Source organism: Metarhizium robertsii (genome assembly GCF_000187425.2).
Source record: "Metarhizium robertsii ARSEF 23 chromosome Unknown MAA_Scf_1, whole genome shotgun sequence".
In the NCBI taxonomy this organism is placed as follows: Eukaryota; Fungi; Ascomycota; class Sordariomycetes; order Hypocreales; family Clavicipitaceae; genus Metarhizium; species Metarhizium robertsii.
In genome coordinates, this window is record NW_011942149.1 from 1,379,790 (window position 1) to 1,399,660 (window position 19,871).

Sequence of the window (19,871 nt, forward strand, 5' to 3'; positions counted from 1 at the left end):
TGAAAGCGCTTGTTGAGCAGCCGCCCAGTGCCAACCTCATTTTTCCTCCATCCTGTCTCCCCCCCTCTCTTTTTTTAATTGCGTCCACAGCGCCGAGTCTGGTGTCAAGTGCATTCGACGTCCACCGTTATACGAGCCTCTTACGGAGCCACTGATCCATAAATAATTCCACGGCGACGTCGACAAAGTACTCCGCAAGGGATACGGACTACTGTTTCGCGGCATGAGACCCAAACACTCCCGAAGATCCAGCGCCACATGAGATCGCCGCGTCTTCTGCAGCACTATCGTATTGTAACTTATATGTACTTATTGGAAGAGCACTGAGCGGCGTCATCTGCAAAGGGGGCTTAGGCTTTGACGCGCGTCCGGCCACTCACACAAATGGCTTTCGAGCCTTTCGATATCGTGTTCCGATTGACTTGGAGGTTTCTCATTTATGGCGGCAGATGCAGCAAAAGAAATGGAAAACGCCTTTGTCTTGCCAAACTCACCACAACAAGTCTCATTTGCCGATGGGTTGCCTAGGACATGGTTCTGGGGATGCGGACCTGCGTATGGAGTAATCCATAACCTGATGTTGTGGACAAGTTACTCCGTAGATCGCGTTGCCATGCCCCAAGGTCAGTGTGGAACGACCATGAAGTGCAATCTCATGTCGGCGCATCACCTTGATTGAGGCGCAGACTGGATATGGAACAAAGCACTCCTCGTATGCGCAAGTCCATTGCCAAGCAGTTCGAAGCCTTCGAATTGGTGCATTGAACATGAAAAAGAGAACCCACGAAGCAAGGGAAGTTTGTTCCTTGCTCCACTCGGTCGCTCCTTCCACCGTAGAGTTCAGACCACGCTGGCTGTCACCACCCCATGCGCTCTTTCCAGCGAGGCATATGAAGCTCCAGATGTCTCTCCTTTCCAACCCCCCTCAGGTATATCATGATACGAGGCGCAGCTCATTCTGAAGTCGGCCACGATTACCCCTGGATGTGGGTGATTTCACGGGATGGAATGATTGTACTACGGTTCATCCCACCACACCACTTGCTGTCCTCCTTGTCCCGGACTGAGACCAGGCACCGGAACGATTCGCTCCGTCCAACAGTCACGCCAACCCTTGCCTAATGAAGGAGGGACAGGTAGGCGTTGTTCAACACGTCCTATTTGCTTATGCACAATGAAAGCAACAGCTGTGTTACGCACGGAAACAGGAAACGCTTTAACAGACGCCTTTTGCCTCTCACTCTACGTTCACTGGCCTATGCCTGCGATGCTGGCTGGCTAACATCTCTGTAGAAACTCAAATCATGGGTGAGGTTTGGGTAATATCCAGGGAGATGAAGAAATTACATTTGCCCTTGCACCTATGAACTGATTTGCAAGCTGTCCGAGGCCTGATGTACAAAGGGACCAGGTCCGTTTTGGACACTCCCGTTTGATCTGGACGCGACGCAACCATACCCGACAATCACAACGAACCATGGCGTGAATTTACAACGAGGCATGTATGAGATGCCTATTTTTGGCCATTGGGGCGGAGCGCCAGAGGAAACCGTCAAAACGCTTGGGTGTCCAGACGAAACCACCCTGGAGCCGCTCTCGCCATTGCGTTTGACGTCATCGTTTCAAGACAACTTCATGGTCACTGACGACTCCGCTACAGTTTTCCGTGGAATCAACTTCGTAGCGCCTAGAAGCAGGAAAATTCGGTTGAATATCCCTGCCATTATAAGCAGGGTTGAACGATGAAATGCTGCGTAGATCTGAGCAAGAACGCCAAGGTGGACGCTTTTATCTCCCCCCAATTTCCAACGGGACCACTATTGCAGCCCCGAATATCTCTATCTATGAGTTCGTTATACGACATGTTATCGCTATTGCAAGACATTCGAATTCCGTTCAAGCGGCATATGACCTTGCCCGCTGAACCTTGAGTGTCCATGGCGAGTGGATTGTGGCTATGACAGCTCCAAACCTGGTCGACATATGCCTGCCAGTAGTTTTGAAGGTTGGACGGCTTGATCACGGCAAAGTCACTGGGGGACAGTACACGGACGGGAGCACCCGAGCGTTGAACAATACTCTTGGCTTCCCAGTTGCGCTTATCCTTCCGTGAATGAGTTACCCAGGCCCTTGCATATGCTGACACAGCGCCACTGCCCAGCCCTTTTGTCAGCAGTTTGCCGGAGCCGTCCTTGGTAGTAGCTTGCGTGCTGAGGATCATACCAATAGAGTCCACATAGCTGATATTTGAGAATATAGACCCGTCAGCATTATCGTAAGCTCGACGAATCCTGATTTTTCCGCACTTGGGACCTTCAAATTTGTGACTGAGGCTTCAGCTAGACCATTACTGTTAGGAATATTTACCATGAAAGGTTTAGGTTGCCTTTCGAAAAGTAAACAGGACCAGAGTACGTCACTGCATCGGCCCACACAAGCAGTTTCTGGGCTATTAGAATTCGACCACAACAGCATGAGAAAAAGTAGTTTAATCCAAGCTGTTCCATCAACGTGGATTCTCGCTGCTGCTAGCAGTGATCGACAGGCACATTATCTCCAGGGAAATGTTCCGGCACACCCACAATCCGTTGCAGCGCCTACATGAAGCAGGTGCTAATCATGGGAGGCTCATCAACATGCATATTGTGTGGTAATATGAGAAATTGTCACGTTTCTTCTTGAACAGCGAAGAAGCCTATGGGAGGAATTTGATTACGCCCCCGCGGCAATCTGTCAACTGACGGTCCTATAATGATAGACAGTTACTTTTACTCATACTACAAAAATATAGGAGCACCTGAGCGATGTGCCATGTCTAAATTTACGTCTCCTAATCTAACTCGAAGTATGATCTAAAGTTTTGGCAAGTTGGGCCTAGAATCCCTCGGCACAGGCCGTTCCGCTCCCACTGCAACGGGTAGCCTTTACGAAAGAGCCCAGGAGGAACCAGGAAATCAGGCACAAGCTGCATATAGTGTGTTTGAGAAAAGCATTGGTCGTCAGCGTGTTGCCTCCTAGCTGTTGAGTGTCAGCCATGGTTTCTCCCGAGTTATCTGTATATGTTGCATAATGTGTGCTACATCACGCTCCGTCTTTTCTTGGAAGCATCGAACATGACATCCATTTCCATCAATTGCGTCCAGAGGCAGAAGTGGGATTGGCAGCACATGGGGGGACACCAGAATGAGACGTGAAATGACCTCGGGTGCCTAACATCACGAGACTCCAGGAACGTGCCATGGATCCTCAACCCAATTCAACAAACAGAATGGAGGCGGTAAAAGAGCGCAATGCCGCTTCACCGCCTTGTCTAGTTCCACTTGAAATAGTCAAAAAAAGGAGGTTGGCCATAGGTGTTCACCAAGACACACGACATTCTGTTCAAGGACACGTCAAACGTATTCAGCTTGTCCCCTTTGTCCGCCCAACCACAATGGCTGCCTTCACCACTCTAGTCCTATCAAACCACTCAAACAGCCTCCCTGCCAACTTGTAACCTCCCAGGGATATACCATACTGGCCTAGGGCAGCTTCCTGTCTTTTCAAATACCCGGACACGCCGGCAAACACATGATCCGAAACATCTCGAATCTCAATATGTTGTCCGTCGTAACCACACTCAATAAGTTGCTCCCGGTACTGCGCCTCTGTAAGAAACGTGTACAGGGGGCATCCCATAATTAGCCCGACGAGCCTCACCAACATCGTGTTCCAGCTCGATGCCTCCTTGTCTAGAATCAAGTCAAAAGCCATAACTTGGGCGTTTAAGGCCTTGGCAGAAAGTTTAAAGATAGGCTTCCTAGAAGGCGAGAAGTGATATAAGCAATCCAGCGCCATGAGCCAGCGCTCAGAGAAGGTCTCATCTGCCAAAGCATCCACGGACGAGCGTATAGTCCTATTCCATGTTTCGGGCTTGGCCGCATTTGCGCGGAACAACCTGAACGAGTCTTGGGACAACCCGACTGCCTCTCCGTCATGTCCCAACGCAAGGGCTCTGTCGACTGTCCTCCGCGCAGTCTGAAGCTGTGCCTCGTCCAGCGTGAGTCCGACGTACCGGAAGTGCGACCTCTTCTCTGCGCGGATCAGTTTAGCCAGTGCAATGGTCTGGTCGCCGCACCCGAAGCCCAGGTCGAGCACCGCAACGGAATCACTCTTTGTCGGAGAGTCATCTTTTGCACAGAGCCCCGCCGCTTCTAGAATCTGCTCCAACAGGGTGTGCGTCGCGTCGTCAAAATGCTCTATTGGCTTTCCGTCGTCCGTTTTCCTAGTCAGTGTGAGGATTTTGCACCGTATACAGAATGAGGGCAGGTATTATGCGAAGGTGATCTGACCAGAATCCTAGGTTCATCCACATTGACCGAAGGGGGGTCCTGAGGTTCAGTTTCCAGTGCCCGAGTGAGTAGATGTCGCTTGTGCGGAGGAACGCGAATGTGCCGATGGATATGAGAGCAACCGCGATGAGGAAGCCGACAACAATGCCGAGAATAAAGTCTCTCGGTGAGAAGGAGTTGTGCATGTCTGGTACGTAGCCCGGGGCCGGGTTGTCGTTCAAGTGAGGAGGGAGGTCGGCTTTGTGAGATGTCGCAGCAAAGTCTTGGGCACAGCATAAACCCGAAGTCTAAACGTTGAAGATCCTGCGCCTAGGTATATCTAGAGAGCCGCTTAAATGAGCAAGGCAGGAAGAAAGTACAAGCCATGATCTGAAATTACTAGAATCAGGCCATCTACATATTTGCCTGCAGCTAGCAAGCTCGGGTCCTTTATCGAGCGCCCTCTTGGCCTAGTACTAGTATAGGGAACGAGCCGCTAGCTAGTCGTCTCAAGCCTGACTTGATTGATGGTGCTGTAACGGGCACGGTAGTGAATGGGAGAGGAAACAAAAGTGGTGTCACATTCAAGATGAACGAGGGTCTGACGCGAAGCGTAGTTCGCTGAGGTTTTCTTGTGTGCACGTGACTTGATGGCGGGGGTGGAGCGGACGGCTTAGGGTTAGGGTTGGTACTCCGCCTACCCTCCCAGCCTTTGTGGGCGACACTGAGTCCTTTCCTTTGCAACTCTTGCGGAAGGCTTCCAGATGTCCCTTGCCTTGGTCCACGGGTCTGAGTTGACTCTGTATATTGACATGTACATGGGAAAACGGGAGAAATTAATGTATTGGGGAGTCGTGGCTTCACATTTACGATAAAGGGACAACTCACAGAGGCTGATTGGCAGCCAGGGCTCTGCATGTTATTCTCCACAGTAAGCAGACTCCCCGACAATTTGTCCAATTATGAGATGGCGCTAAGCATTATCAACGGCACGGAACGTCCCGAGAGCATGTGCATATCTGAAAGCAGACCGTGGCCTGGTTTGCAAGGAAGGCACGCGGTTTAAGCTCCCGATGCTCAAGCAAAGTTCTCGGAGCAAAGTCTAGCTTTGTTAGTTAGAGGCAACGTTGGAGAAGCTATACATAAGTGGCGTTTGTCCGCCAACTAATGCCGAAACAGCTAGCGTGTCACCGGGGGAGGAGGATAAGATTCTTGATTCGGGCGACGACCAAAGACTACAAGATTCGAGAATATATAACTGCCGCATTTTCCAGACGCACGGTTGCTTGGAAAGAAAGGATAAGTCCAAGTATTTGAATATATGCAAAGGCTATTGTCGCTACTATCATTACGGCGGGCAGCTGGTCGGCGCCTGCCAAGTTGAATTGCAAGCGAGCTCGGCCCGACGAGCTTGGATATTGGTGACAATGTACATAAGAAGCTCCAAGCCGCCCAGCTTGATAGTCACTTCTAGGTTCTAACATGGAGGCGGTTTGGGCTTTTTGCCAGGTTCGTGTCCCCGCGTTCGTGACTGGTCTCACATCCGGGTTCCTTGCATTCAAATCTGGCGTCTATTGTCTTACAATATCTCGTAGCTTCTACATTTTCTACTCTTGTTGATTGAGCCTATGGGGGAAAATCATCGCGATGGGTCATTGGCCGTAGCAGTTGTTGGATTAAAGAAGACTAGAGGCGAGAAAAAAAACTATTGCCAAAAGAGGCCTGTCGCAGCCTGGCCAATCGCAGCTTGCTGGTGGAGGGCCGGATTGAATTGATGCCGAGGTGCGGAGACAAAGGCCCAACACATTGGCGCCATTGTCTCCCGGGTCGGCATGTCTGTTGCGCCGCAGAGGGTTTCCAGGCCCCAGCCCTCGTCCAATAGCAAACCGTGCTTTGCAACTTTTTTTCTGGGCGAAATCATAGTCGGGCATCTCTCGTCAACGTTGACCCGAGGTCGCTGCGTCATCTGGAGTGAACATCGTAACGATGCAATTAATATTGGAACACAACGGCGTCGCCGTACACCCTAAGATCCGTCCCAACTGTAGCACCAGACTACGTTACCTAGTGGCATCTTCCAGACCATGACAACCGCTCCAACATCGTTGTCGATCAGACGCCACGTGCACGACCCCTCCAGGTATTGACGTCTTGTGGACTACCGAGTAGTACGTACGGAGTCGGGAGCTGGTGGTTACACCATCCTTCATCCCTTCTCCTATCCTGTAGTGCAGAACCTGGCCGCTCCAAGACATCTTCGTACGACTCCCCGATTGCGAGACATCGATTACACACCGACGGGGGCCAAGTTTGCGCATGATAGAAATATGAACCAGCGACAGCGGCAGGGCGAGGCGACAGATGGCTCCAGTCGTAAAAGTCGTGTCGCCATCATTGGGACTGGATTAGCCGGGCTAACGACTGCCTATCTTGTCCACCATGATGGGCGAAAGCGGTACGGCGTGACGCTTTTTGAACAGGTACAGAGTGCAGACCATGACGATGGCGACAGGTGAAATACTAACAATCCGTAGGCAGACACGCTATCGCTCGACGCCGCATCAATCACGCTCAGCAATGCAAAGACGGGCAAAAATGAGCGCGTGGACGTTCCACCGCGTAGCTTTTGCAAAGGCTACTACAACAACCTTTGTCGCATGTACGAGCACCTAGGTATTGGCTTTCAACGGATCCGCCTCATCTGGGTCTACACAAAGGCCTCTGCGACATCACAATATGAGCCGCCACCCGAACCAAGAGATGCAGAGACGATACCGGACTCCTACTTCGTCTATAACAGGAGGCTGCACGAACTTCTGCTGTTATCACCAAATTTCTGGCACAGCTCCCTGCGGCAGATCCTTCAAACGTTTTATCTGGCGATATGCCACATGTGGTTCTTCGTGGCCTGCTTTCTTCTCCAGCCATGGATGAGCCAATCAGAGCCTTACTCGGACGTCGATGCTGATACGAAGCCATCCAGCGACTCGGAAACTTTTCACCACTATCTACAAAGGATACGACTGCCACGACAGTACGCAGTGTATTATCTCCTCCCCGTGCTGAGCATCATATGTAGTTGCTCCCACGCTGAAATGATGGATTTTCCGGCAAGTGACGTCGTTGATTTTGTAAAGGGGTCTTTCTTTCGAAAAACATTTGTTCCTCAGGGGGGTGTCAACCGCGTCCAATCGACACTATCCAAGGGAGTCGAAGACGTTCGCCTAGGAGCACGGGTTACCCAGGTGACTCGAGTCGACCAAGGCATGCTCGTGCGCTGGGAACAAGCAAAGGACGGAAGATCCTCTTCCTCGGAAGAGATCTTTGATCGCGTGGTGCTCGCAGTATCTCCAAACGTTGCTGCCACCATTTTCAGCCCGTCCAGGTCCACGCTGGGCGTGATCCCAACGGCTCCCGTTACAAGCTCGATCCTCGCCCCGCCTTCCGGGGGCGTGTCCCTTGCCCGCGGCGAGGGACAAACGCCGTCCGGAGAATGCTCGTATCGTGGGGGCGATGCCCAGATTATGGAATTCAGGACCGCCTTCCATGGCGGCACTGCCCAGTCCGAGTCGTTCCATTTCCTGCCCAGCGGAGTGGTCATCAGGACAAGTCCTTCTGCCTGTATCGCAGAATCTAAGGGAAGCTTGCACACGTCAAAATTCACCCGAACACTACGGACCACACGGAGTAGGAGCATGGTACAAAGGGTGATGGGCAAGGACACGTCGGCACATGGCAGTGAGGATGTGTGGGTGAACGGAAAGGATAACGTGTGGATTGTAGGCTCCTGGTGCTGGGATGGCTTGGTTCTTTTGGAAGGATGTGTCGTCTCGGCCATGAAGGTCGCTGAGGATTTTGGCGTCAGTATTCCGTGGTCTGAGAAGCAGTAGATCCTGTTAGTGCCAGCCTGTATCACCACCCGGGCCTTTACGTAAGAGTTGGTAGCCTAATCGTTTTTGTTATCCATCTGCTCCTCGGGCGGACAGAAGGCTATTATTAACGTCGACAAACGATCAGTGTGGATTTAGACTATAGATGATTATTTGTTTCTCAACAGCTTTGGTCGTATTCAGCGGCGAGGCGAATCTTTGCTCGTCACAGATTCCTGACTGCACGCAGAAGCTAATCATGGCTTTTTTTGAGTCTTGCACATAGCAAAATTCTCAAAAGGCACTTTTGCCATCTATCCCTTGGCTGCTGTTTCTGGTATGTCTGTGAGCAACTACATCATCCAAGTCTAGCAATCGCCGCTCTATCCGGATCCAACTCGTAGTATGTATGCACTGTCCCTCCCCCAGGGTCAAAACAGGCCTTGACCTGGAATATTGGGCACTGCAATCCAGCATCAACCCTCGAGCGATGTAGACGCCATCACGAGGAAGGGGTGGAAAGTGTGTACGACTTTGAAGTCATCATGTGCTGCAGCGGGAATGGCGGCAATCCAACAACTTGCTCCGGCATTGACTTGTACAGAGATTTGGCCGTCGGTGATGAGCAGGTGATGCCATCGAGACCCCTCAACAAACATGTGTAGCATTCGAGCTTCTTGTTTGAATCACTTGAACGTTGGCCACTCATGACAAGTCAGGTGCTTCAATATGTCCAAACTTCCCCGCGTCAGGCTGCCGTCATTGGTTCTCGAATGCATCCAGAACTCTGGGCGTACGGGTTACGCTCAGCCCAGAATTGCCCCCCCGCGAAAAGAGGGGAGGAAAAGAGGTCGGACGATTCGGGCCGCTGGCCGAAGGCGATATCACCGGAACAATGGCATCACAACGAGCTGCACATGGCACCGACACCACACCATCCATCAACAGTCTACAGGGACAGAGCATGCGGCGCCAAGATTCGATCGGACGTCAAATTTAGATGTGACACGGCGAACAAGGAATTGCCGTTGTCTGAGGGGGGGGCGGTGCGACGCGAGGGTTTTTTTACCCCCAACTTGCCCCTGTCTCACCTGGATCATGCATTGTTGCGCCGTCCTTACTTCGTGATTCCCGTCCTTGTGCTTCGCGCCTCCGCATCTCCATGACTCCGTGACGTGCTGCTCCATGCCGCTTGCAATGTTGCCGTGCATATGTATTGTTGCGTGCCATTACATGTTGGACCTGCGTGGACCTCGCACGGGGACGTCCTCCCAGGCCGCGCATCGTATGCCCAGGACGGGCAGCATGTCCGTTGTCTCGATGTTGGGGAGCGATCGTCGTTGGGAAATGGCGATGCCACGTGTAAAGAGGTCATGACGGCGTGGGCGAGGGAATTTGTCTGTTCTGCCCGTCTGCTTTCAGAGTTTGTCGCCGGATAGATGCGCGCCATGGCCCGGCCAGCGACGATCAGTGTTGGCTAGGCGAGTCTTTTTGTACGGCGCATACTTCGTACAGAGATATATCATATTACAGACTCGGTGCGGAGTACTAGTAGTAGTACATGTACATACACAAAAGTCAACGTCGGCAGGGCCGCTCCTTCCCCTGCGCGCCGCGTTTCAATGTCCTTTTTACTTTCTTCCCTTTTTCCCTTCTCGGGCGCTCTACTCCGTACCCCGTGCCAGCATTGGCCAGGGCGCGTCTCACAGACTTGAAACCCGCTTTCCAATTGTCCAATTTACGCGCGTGGCCGTCTCGATGTGATTGGCTCCGTCGGCCAGCCTGCCCTGCATCGTGGAGATGAGCCGGGTCAACTGGCACCAGACACTTTTGGTCACTCCCAGTCTGTCTTGGGTCAGGGGACCAGGCTCTCCCCCGCATGAACAGATCACAAAGACACTCGAGCACTTGCCGCAAAACGCTATTCTTGCATTGGAACACATGGCTAGCGAAAATCATGTACATACACGGCGAGGCGGCGAGTTAAAACACCGCGTTTGTCTCCTCCTCAGCTCGATCCGTGGTCCGTGAGGTTGCACCGAGGGAACCAAAGTGCATCACGCGCACGCGACGCCTCAACCCTTGACTTGCCTTTTGCATCTTGACTTACCTGGGCGCTTTAGGTTTACCTTTCGGTCCGTTACACCGCTGGTGGTCTTTGCCGACGTGCATTCGCGCGCTCGTTGCATTCCATTCCATTCCATCGCACGTAGCCGCCCGCATGAGACTGTAATTTTCCACCGCCCGGTCCTTTTGTGTTACCAGGTCTTGGTTTGGTCGCATACCGGTATGTTCTCGGCTCAGAATCTGGATTGTGATTTGCACCAGGGAAAGAGTGCAGGTCTCACGCGGGGGAGAAGCAATCATGGATGGTAAGTGCCACCTCATATAAGTCGTTGATCACCGCTGCCGTGATGATCCTTTCTTGGAGAGTTGAAACATGTCAAGCAAGTCACTTTTGTTGTGTTGCAGTCGTTTCTCCCTGTTCCCGAGCAGCAGTTTTCAGCAACAATGCGGTTGACGAGACGTTTTGTAGTCGCCCAGCTTCCTCTCAGCGCCCTCGTTGGCGCCGTATCATCCGCGAGAACTCGTAAGTGGTACTCCTCCCTCGAGGGATCGACATCTTTGACTGACCTGCCTGATTTGTTTTACAGTCCAGCCATGGCAGTATGCTCCCCTGCCGCTGGGAGACATCAAGGCAAACGGCTGGTTGTGGGGAGAGAGCCGCGCCATGGCGGATGGCCTCTTTGGACATGAGCACGACTTCTACGTCTATGTGAATTTGTCCAGCTGGCTGAACGAGCCGGGCACCAATGGTGTCGAATACAGCAACCTCAATGAGGCGCTGCCGTATTGGTTCAACTCCATCGTGCCCCTGGCTTACACTCTTGACAATCACAGACTCAGGGAGCAGGCGGAACAGGTCGCCACACAGGTTCTCGGACACCAGGCTGGTGACGGCTGGATTGGCCCCGAGGTCGGAGAGTTGAGGAACTTCTGGGCGCGAACTCCCATGTTCCTGGGTCTGATCCAGCTGGCCGAGGCAGACAAGGCGCAATGGGAGAAGCCCGTTGTTGACAGCCTGCGTCGCTTCATGACCTTGGCAAACAAGATGCTGAAGAACCAGAGCGAGGGATTTGCCAGATGCCACAGAGATGTGGACTGCACATGGGGTCAGGTTCGTATCCACGATCTCATCATCACTATCCAATGGCTCCTCGAGAACCATCCAGGGTCCCCCGACGAAGACTCGGTGCTGTGGGAGAACATGGACATGTTTTATTCTCAGAACCCACGCAATTGGGACGCCTGGTACGCCAACGTCCAGCCTGCCAATCCGGCGGATTCTCGCACTCACCCGTTTATTCATGGCGTAAACGTGGGACAAGGTGAGCACATCAGTTGAAGCTATGGCCGGTGGTACTTTAATAATACTGACTCAGCCCTTTGTAGGTCTCAAGGCATCATCTGTCCTTTATCGCATTAATGGCAGCCAGGCCATGATTGACATGACACATAAAGCCGTAGATTGGACCTTCACCAACTACGGTTCGGCTTCTGGGACCATTCTTGCTGACGAGCACGAACACACCTCGGCTCCTTATGCTGGCAGCGAGTTGTGTACGGCTGTTGAAACCAGCTACTCCTTGGCATATCTCTACCAGATCCTCGGCGACAACGTCTTTGCGGACAGAGCCGAGCGCACCATCTTCAATGCCTTTCCCGCCATGATGACGGGCGACCAGTTTGATGGCACTGAAGAGGAGAGAAGGAGGTCGCGCGGCAAATGGGCGCACCAGTACATGGCGCAGCCAAATCAGCCGTGGGCTATCAACATAACCAAAGTAGATGGACATGTGCCCAACGTATTCACAACCGCCAACAGCGGCCTCGCGACGACGTTTGGACTGGAGCCCCTCTACCCCTGCTGCACTGTCAACCACGGACAGGGATATCCCAAATTCGTCTCACACAGCTGGGTGAGAGTCGGCGAGAATGGCCTCGGTCACGCTCTTCTCAGCCCGACCAAAGTAATGACAACTGTCAACAAAGCCACGGTCACCATCACCTGCGACACTACATATCCATTCGGAGACACCCTGGTATATAGAATCGACGCAGAAGCAGAATTCGACCTCTACCTCCGTGTTCCGGACTGGGCGACCGGCTACACCATCACGGCCGTGTCACCATCCAGGATTTCCACCACCAACGCCGGCACCGGAAAGGGCATGCAAAAGGTTCCCATCCAGGCAGGGGGCTCCAAGGTCAGATTCACCATTAGCGCCGCCGTCCGCACCGAGGAGCGTCCCGGCGACAGCGTCGCCGTCTTTTTCGGCAACATGCTGTACGCTCTCGACGTTGGATATTCAAACACGTCGTCCTTCCCGCACGCCTTTTACGACACCAAGGGCGAAGGGCTAGACTACCTGCCCTACAGAGAACTCCGCGACTACTACATCAAAAACACCCAGCCCTGGAACGTGGCCATTGACCCTGGCACCTTGAAGTACAGCGACGCTGGCGACAAGCGCCTGGTTGACCCCATCTTCGAGTACGGCCAGCCTCCCAATTACGTGACTGTGGACGGGTGCGAGATCAAATGGGACTTGTACATGGATACCATTCCGGACTTGCCACCGCCCCTAGCCGATAGAAAATGCATTGGAGACAAGAAGACGTATAGACTGATTCCGTACGGCGCTGCCAAGGTACACATGTCAGACTTGCCCACTATTAAGCTGTAGCTGCATTTCATTTATTCCTTGGTCAAAGACAGTCGCTACGGGGTATGCGTTATGAGTTTGGACTATGAGAACATACATGACTAGAATGCACAAAAAATTTTCTTCTTTGTAAAACAATGAGCATCGTTACTCTTGCAATTATATTTTTACTTTCTCAAAATTCCATGTGCTCCTCTTTGTCCATGGCCTCGCCATGTGTGACCCGGATCCTCTCGGACTGCCCCTACATCGACATGCTCTGTATTGAGCACGACATGCGGCCATCCACAAGGCGGCTTCTTGAGGGCGTCGCGCCGCCGGTCTTGAGGTTTTGACCCCGGCTCGTAAATACATGTGCGTTCAAATAGAACCCTTCAATGTTGGCTCGGCGAGTTCCAATCGCGGACACGGGAAGGGTATGCGTGCTGCGTGACGGCGTCTAGGATGGCGGCACTTGACGTTTCTCACAGTCTCGCAGGGGGACGCTGCAAGGGACTGGCGGGATACAGCCCATGTGTGCGCCGGAGGACGAGAAAGCCGAGCGAGCCTACGAATAGGTCGAGGTCGGGTTTGAGAGTCTCGGGTTGGGGTTGAGTTCAAAGAAACAGGCTCCACCAGACATTCTTTGGGATGTCTTGTGCATCGAGGGCTTGGGGGAGCGGCATTTGGCGCTTTGTGAGGGTATCTGGACGCCGGCTATTGTTTTTATGAGGCGATGGCTTTTGAATTATGTGGCTGGCGTTGTGTAATTGCGCAGGGTTACGGCGTAAGCTAACTAGCCGTTGCTAAGCGGTTACGTTAATTAGAATGCTGGGCGGCAAATGCGATGCAGCTATGGTGAGATATCGAGCTCGAGAGACGAAGTCAATTGCCGTGCGTGACAAACCTATAACGAGAAATGTGTCTGGCTCGGATGTTGGTTTTGACAAGTATATCAGGAGGTCAAATGCCGCTCTGGGTTGTCACGGGCCAGGAAAGGTTTAATGGCAATTGCCTCGCAGGATATATCGCATCACATCGCAACACATTACAACACCATGTAGCAATAGCCGCTCTAGAACTACAGACTACTATTGACAACAATGACATCACTTGGAGCATCCGCATCAGTAACCGATTGATCATCCCCTAATAATCATGCCACAAGGTGGGGGACGGATGTTGGTCCAACGAATCCTCTACCCCGGATGCTGGGCTGCTGTTCGCATCATGTGGTGGCGGGTGGTTTGATGCCAACCGGCTGGTTGGACCAGATGCCTTGGATATTGACTCCTATACAAAAATACCCGACTCTTCCCCAGACTCTGTATATGCAAGCTTGGCGTCCAGGTCTTGGAAACAATGTCGACTAGGGTTTGCGGTTTGCGGTTGGCCAACAGTGCGGCCATTTCGACCTGGACCGTCGCCACGCGGAACAGCCGCTGGCCATACTCGTGGGGTTAATGAATGATTGGCCAATGTGTTCAAGCCCGGTCGGCTATTGAGGTTGTCTGCGTGAAGGGTGCGTGGCGTCGTTGGCTGGAAAGCAATGGCTCAATAGCCGGAACGAGTGCAACTACATCAGGAGACATGCCAGCTGGGAGACGAGGAGATGCGGCAGGCAGTAAAGTCAATCATTGCAGTAGAATTCCTCGAAACATGAATCAAAAAACGCTGAAATGGAAAAAAGGCACCAATAGGTGCCAGAACAGCCCGACGATAATGTGCGCAGCGCTTAGATGAATGAATTGTTCGGGGTGACATTCCGGGGTGCCTCGTGAGATCTGGGAAACGCCACTTCTGGGGGGGCGGCAAACTTTGCACATCGCCAATTCTAATTCACTCGACATTGAAGGCAAATCCGGGGGCGCATCTGGGGCGCGGAGAGCGTGGGGGGTTTCAAATGTTGGCACTGGGGGCAATTGAGAAAAAGGTCAATCTGGTGGCCTCACGTGGGCGTCGGCTTTTGAACAGCGACCCGTTCGACGTGGCCGAGCCATCCATTGCCCAGATTCCTCCTCCGTGAGCACCAGACCGTGCAGCTTCCGGTGGCTGCAATAGCGTGCCGGCTTTCCCAAGTCTTCGCTGGTGCCGTAGCGTCCGGTCCAGCGCCAGTATGTACATGTATGTACTTGAGTACTCCCCCAGGCTCCCAATGACCCCGGGGCTCCACGCCATGTGGGGGGCATCGAATGTCCAGAGTCCCGCGAAATTGACCAGCTCAAGCCAACTTGACCCTTCCTCGCGTCTTCACGCCGGATATACGGAGTAGCGTTGGCGCCGTCAGGATATAAGAGCCGCTCGGCTCCCGTCTTGTCCAGACTCGGCCTCTCCATTGCTTTCCTGCCGATTGCAACAATATCCCAACGGGGCGGCGGACCTGACGTTCAAGTTCCAGTCAACACCATGCCACCACAACCAGATCCCAAGTTGAACTCTGCTCACGAGGAGCACCAGCACAGCATCGACCAAGACCACGTCAAGAGCGCTGTGCCGCAGGATCAGCTGAGACATGCGGACCGGGCTTTGGCGCTCATTGGCAACGGGCAGGTCGAACTGACCGACGAGGACAGTCGCCGCATCCGCCGCAAGACGGACAAGGTCATCTTGGCCATCCTCGTCTGGGTCTACTTTTTGCAAATCCTCGACAAGTCCGTGCTTGGGTACGGCGCGACCTACGGACTCAAGGAAGACACCCATCTGACCGGCAACGAGTACTCGCTGGTTGGGTCCATCGCCCCGATTGCCCAGCTGGCATGGCAGCCCTTTTCGTCCTTCCTGATCGTCAAGGTGCCTCATCGCATCCTGATGCCGACCCTCTGTCTGGGATGGGGCATTGCACAGGCCTCCATGGCCGCCTGCCACAACTTTGGGAGCCTCATGGCCGCTCGCTTTTTCCTGGGACTCTTCGAGGCCGGTTGCCTGCCGCTGTTTAGCATCATCACGAGCCAGTGGTACAGGCGCGCCGAGCAGCCGATTCGCGTTGCCGCATGGTACGGCACCAACGGAGCAGCAACCATCATTGCTGCCGCCTTGTCCTACGGCCTGGGCCACATCAAGTCGGATTTGCTCAAGGAGTGGCAAATGTACGTGTCTTTTACGCCTTTTGTTCCATGGCAGATGTCGGACTAACTGTAGAATCCAAACAGCATCTTCCTCTTCGTTGGTCTCGTCACCATCGTCTCGGCCCCCTTTGTATACTGGAAGCTCGACAACGATGTCTCATCCGCCCGATTTCTCACCGAGCACGAAAAGGCCCAGGCCATTGAACGGCTTCGAGCAAACCAGACCGGCACCGGTTCCCGCGAGTTCAAGTGGCAACACCTTCTCGAGGCCGCCCTCGAGCCCAAGACCTACCTCTGGATCGGCATGGCGCTGCTGCTAAACGTTGGCGCCAGCGTCACCAACACCTTTGGTCCCCTTATTCTCAACGGCCTGGTTTCCGACAAATACATGACCAGTCTGCTCAACATGCCCTTTGGTGCCGTGCAAATCATCGTCATCCTGCTGGCCAGTTTCTTGGCCCAAAAGGCACGTCTCAAGGGGGCCGTCCTGATGGTCTTCATGCTTCCCGTCGTAGCTGGCCTGGCCGTGCTCTACTCTGTTCCCCGCGGCCAATCGGCCAAGCCCGCCCTGCTGGTCGGCTACTATCTCCTTGCATTCCTCTTTGGCGGGAACCCGCTCATCGTGACGTGGATTGTCGGCAACACGGCCGGCACCACCAAGAAGTCGGCCATCATGAGCGTGTACAACGCCGCCAGCTCGGCGGGCAACATCATCGGCCCGCTCCTCTTCAACGACAAGGACGCGCCCGCTTACAAGCCCGGCCTCCGAGCCTGTCTGGCCATCTTTGTGGCGCTCGTGGCCGTTGTCCTCATCCAGTGGGCCAACTTGATCCTGCTCAACAAGCTCCAAGAGAAGAAGCGTGTTCGAAATGGCAAGAAGGCCAAGATGGTTGATCATTCGATGCAATCTACATATCACGCCATGGGCGAGGAGGAGAGCGAGGACGCCGTCGAGACTGCAGCTGGAACTGTAGAGTTTGCCGGCGAGGCACGCACGGGAGAGAAGGCGTTTATGGACCTCACAGACCGTGAGAACGATGAGTTTATCTACATTTATTAGCGTACGGCCAAGTGCTGCTTTGCCATTTACAAAAGAGAACACTTGGAACTTTTTTTTTTGCACAAGTCTCAAATTACAATGGTGAAAGCGGCACCTATATATATATATATATATACTCAAGCAACAAGAGTCCATGAATAGTTTCCGCCTACTGATACGCCTTATTCCTCTTGACGGCGAGAAACGTCAAACTCCACAGCTGCCTCACATCGCTCTCCGTCCCGGCACCGACACCCGGCGGCGGCGGCAACACGCCCAGCGGCGAGAGCTTGTACGCTCCGCCGGTCCCGTTGCCGGACGCGCCAAACGTCCAGCTCCATACCTCGGACTGCAGCTGCCCCTCGTTGTCCTCAATCACGTCCCACAAGCGGTTGTACGCGGCCCTGAGCGCCCCGAGCACGGCGTCGTCCCTACAGAAGCCCGGGGACCCGGCGGGCGCTGGGGTGCCGCACCGCGCGAGCTGCCTCTCGAAGCCCTTGGCCATGAGGGCGAGCTGCCAGCCCCAGACGACGGTCCCGTGGTACGCCGCGTTGGTAAAGTTGGCGATGAGGACGTCCTGGCCCGACAGCGCGGGGTTGGCGACGACGGCGCCGACGGGGGTGGTCAGGCCCGCGGGGAAGGGGCGCAGGATGGCATTCGCCGACGCGTTGATAAAGGCCGTCTGCTGCGCGTCGTCGCCGGTGGCGTTGAGGAGGAAGTGTCTGAACGCCGTGTCGGTGTGGCTGACGGGGACGACGTCGGGCGCCGCGGAGCTGTGGACGGCGATGCCGTAGTCGACGATGAGCCCCCCGGCCGAGGAGTACCTGGCCAGGGAGTCGGCGTTGGTGGGACCCTTGTAGAAGGTGTTCTTGGCGGCGTAGTCGGCCAGTCTGGCCCGCGCCGTGTCCAGCGTGGTGTTGTACTGGAAGAAGCGGAGGGTTTCGGCCTCCCAGACGCGTGCGCGCCGGGCCGCCGCCGAGGCCCAGCCCGATGTGGCCGGGGTCTTTGGATACACGCCGTGCATGCCGGCCAGCCGGGAGATGGAGTACAGTGCCGCCGGTGCCAGGGCGCAGTTGACGTCGAAGGGGATGCGGGCGTTGGCAATGCCGTACGTCGAGTCGCGCCATTGTCCGACGACTTGGCCCTCCTTGAGATGGATCAGGTTCGCGACAGACGGGTTCGTCTCAAACGCAGCGGTCATGTTCATGATCTTCTGGGCACTAATGTACGCCAACTGTCCCCAGGTGAGGTTCCTGTTGTCGGCGTCGACGGCGCCGGCCCTCGTCGCCAGGAGAGGCTGGATCCGGCCCGGCTGCGCCTGGAAGTACTTGTCCATCACGATGGGGAGGTAGTAGTCGGTGTCGATCATGGGGTAGGTGAAGCCGGCGGCGGTGGAGGAGAGGTTCCCCTGCATGTTGACAAACGTGGCGTAGTCGCCGATGGTCTCCTCGTGGCACACGGAGCCGTCGGTGCGGTTGATGCGCTCCAGGGCGGCGCCGATGACGGCCTCCATGGCTGACCCGTTGCCCGTGCTGAGGACGGGCTGCAAGAGTAGTGCGGATATGAGGCTGTCGCGGCCGAAGTATGTGAGGAAGCGCCAGCCCCCGGCGAGCAGCTTCTCCGTGTAGGAGAAGAAGGACAGCGAGCTCACCTGGCCCGCGGGGTCCTGCTGGGCGAGGCCCTGCGACTGGTTGTTCAGGATCTGCCGGGGCTCGAGCTGCTTGAGCTGCGGGTAGTTGAAGGTCGTGGAGAAGTGGTAGAAGCCGGCGCCGAAGACGACCGTCTTGTTGGAGATGCTGATGCTGGCGTTGTCGTTCCTCCAGGGGACCAGGGTGAGCGTCGTTGTCGTGACGTTGTCCAGCCACAGCCGCGACAGCTGCACCCCCGTGCCGTTGTACCTGGCCACCTTGACGGCGTCCTGGATGACGGGACTCAAGAGACTCGGTCCCTCGGTGAAGTCGCGGATGTTTCGGACGCTGCCGAGGATAGCCACGGCCACCTCGGCCGAGTTGTTGAACGACAGGATGCCCTGCACGCCGACATGGGGATACTTGGTGGCATTTGTCTGAGACGTGACTGCGCCGAGGGGCGCTCCCAGGGTCGAATTGACGAGGGCAACCGCCAGCGTGCCATTCTTGTCCTTGTGCGGCTGGAAAAAGGTGCAAATGCCGCTGTTCCCAGCGGGGAACGCGACGATGAGACGCGGTCCGATGATGCTGAGGTTGCTGTCGGGCAGGGGACTCGTGACGACGGCTTGCGCGTCGACATTGCAGTCGGAGTAGAAGTAATTTTCGTAAGGGGGGTCACTAAGATGCTGGGTGCGAGGTTGGCATGATGATGCTGATGCTGATGCTGATGCCGATGATGCAAGAGTTGCGAGAGCCAGCAGGGCGAGTGAGCAAGGCCGCATCTTGTCACGTCTTGTTAGACAGCGTAGCGTTGCTTCTATACTTGCATGTACCTAGCGATGATCCGCTACCAAAACAATTCTATTCAAATGGGCCATGACCACGATTTTAAGATATACATCTTGTCTAGAGGTCGTGCCGCGTGGCCAGTCTCGACGTTGCTCAACATGAGGATCGACTGCTGGTGATCGACAAACTACCCCAGGCGCCACGCAGAAATCCGCAACTTGCAGTCGGCCCGTTTGTCTATGCGCAGCTCGCAGCGGAGAAAAATATCTTCACCTACTCCGTACAAGGCTGCAAATGCATTCATCCGGACATGTTCCTGTTCACAAAACAGGAAACGTCAATACAAGAACCTTGGCCTTTTTTATCCGCGGGGTGCCGGGGAAATTGTGGGGTTGAGTGGCCTTTTCCCCGGAGTCTTGTTTGTCGAGAGACGCCGACAGACGGACGAGTCAGGTGTGTCATGGT

At 54.5% G+C, this 19,871-nt stretch overlaps 5 protein-coding genes across 5 annotated transcripts; 3 read left to right on the forward strand and 2 right to left on the reverse strand.

Moving 5' to 3' along the window:
- Positions 1 to 3,402: 3,402 nt before the first annotated feature.
- Positions 3,403 to 4,516, reverse strand: MAA_04976 (uncharacterized protein; the record flags this gene model as incomplete). Its single annotated transcript, XM_007822487.1, has 2 exons — positions 3,403 to 4,264; positions 4,332 to 4,516. 2 exons carry the CDS (start codon positions 4,514 to 4,516, stop codon positions 3,403 to 3,405), a joined length of 1,047 nt encoding a protein of 348 aa, XP_007820678.1.
- Positions 4,517 to 6,637: 2,121 nt separating this feature from the next.
- On the forward strand, positions 6,638 to 8,200 carry MAA_04975 (Monooxygenase; the record flags this gene model as incomplete). The annotated part of the gene is made up of 2 exons (XM_007822486.1): positions 6,638 to 6,790; positions 6,845 to 8,200. 2 exons carry the CDS (start codon positions 6,638 to 6,640, stop codon positions 8,198 to 8,200), a joined length of 1,509 nt encoding a protein of 502 aa, XP_007820677.1.
- A 2,490-nt stretch (positions 8,201 to 10,690) lies between these two features.
- Positions 10,691 to 12,927, forward strand: MAA_04974 (duf1680 domain containing protein; the record flags this gene model as incomplete). Its single annotated transcript, XM_007822485.1, has 3 exons — positions 10,691 to 10,769; positions 10,834 to 11,568; positions 11,633 to 12,927. The coding sequence occupies 3 exons, from the start codon at positions 10,691 to 10,693 to the stop codon at positions 12,925 to 12,927; spliced, it is 2,109 nt and encodes a 702-aa protein (XP_007820676.1).
- Positions 12,928 to 15,291: 2,364 nt separating this feature from the next.
- MAA_04973 (Major facilitator superfamily domain, general substrate transporter) lies at positions 15,292 to 17,010 on the forward strand (the record flags this gene model as incomplete). The annotated part of the gene is made up of 2 exons (XM_007822484.1): positions 15,292 to 15,971; positions 16,035 to 17,010. The coding sequence occupies 2 exons, from the start codon at positions 15,292 to 15,294 to the stop codon at positions 17,008 to 17,010; spliced, it is 1,656 nt and encodes a 551-aa protein (XP_007820675.1).
- A 148-nt stretch (positions 17,011 to 17,158) lies between these two features.
- MAA_04972 (uncharacterized protein) lies at positions 17,159 to 19,399 on the reverse strand (the record flags this gene model as incomplete). Its single annotated transcript, XM_007822483.1, has 1 exon — positions 17,159 to 19,399. The coding sequence occupies one exon, from the start codon at positions 19,397 to 19,399 to the stop codon at positions 17,159 to 17,161; it is 2,241 nt and encodes a 746-aa protein (XP_007820674.1).
- Positions 19,400 to 19,871: the final 472 nt, after the last annotated feature.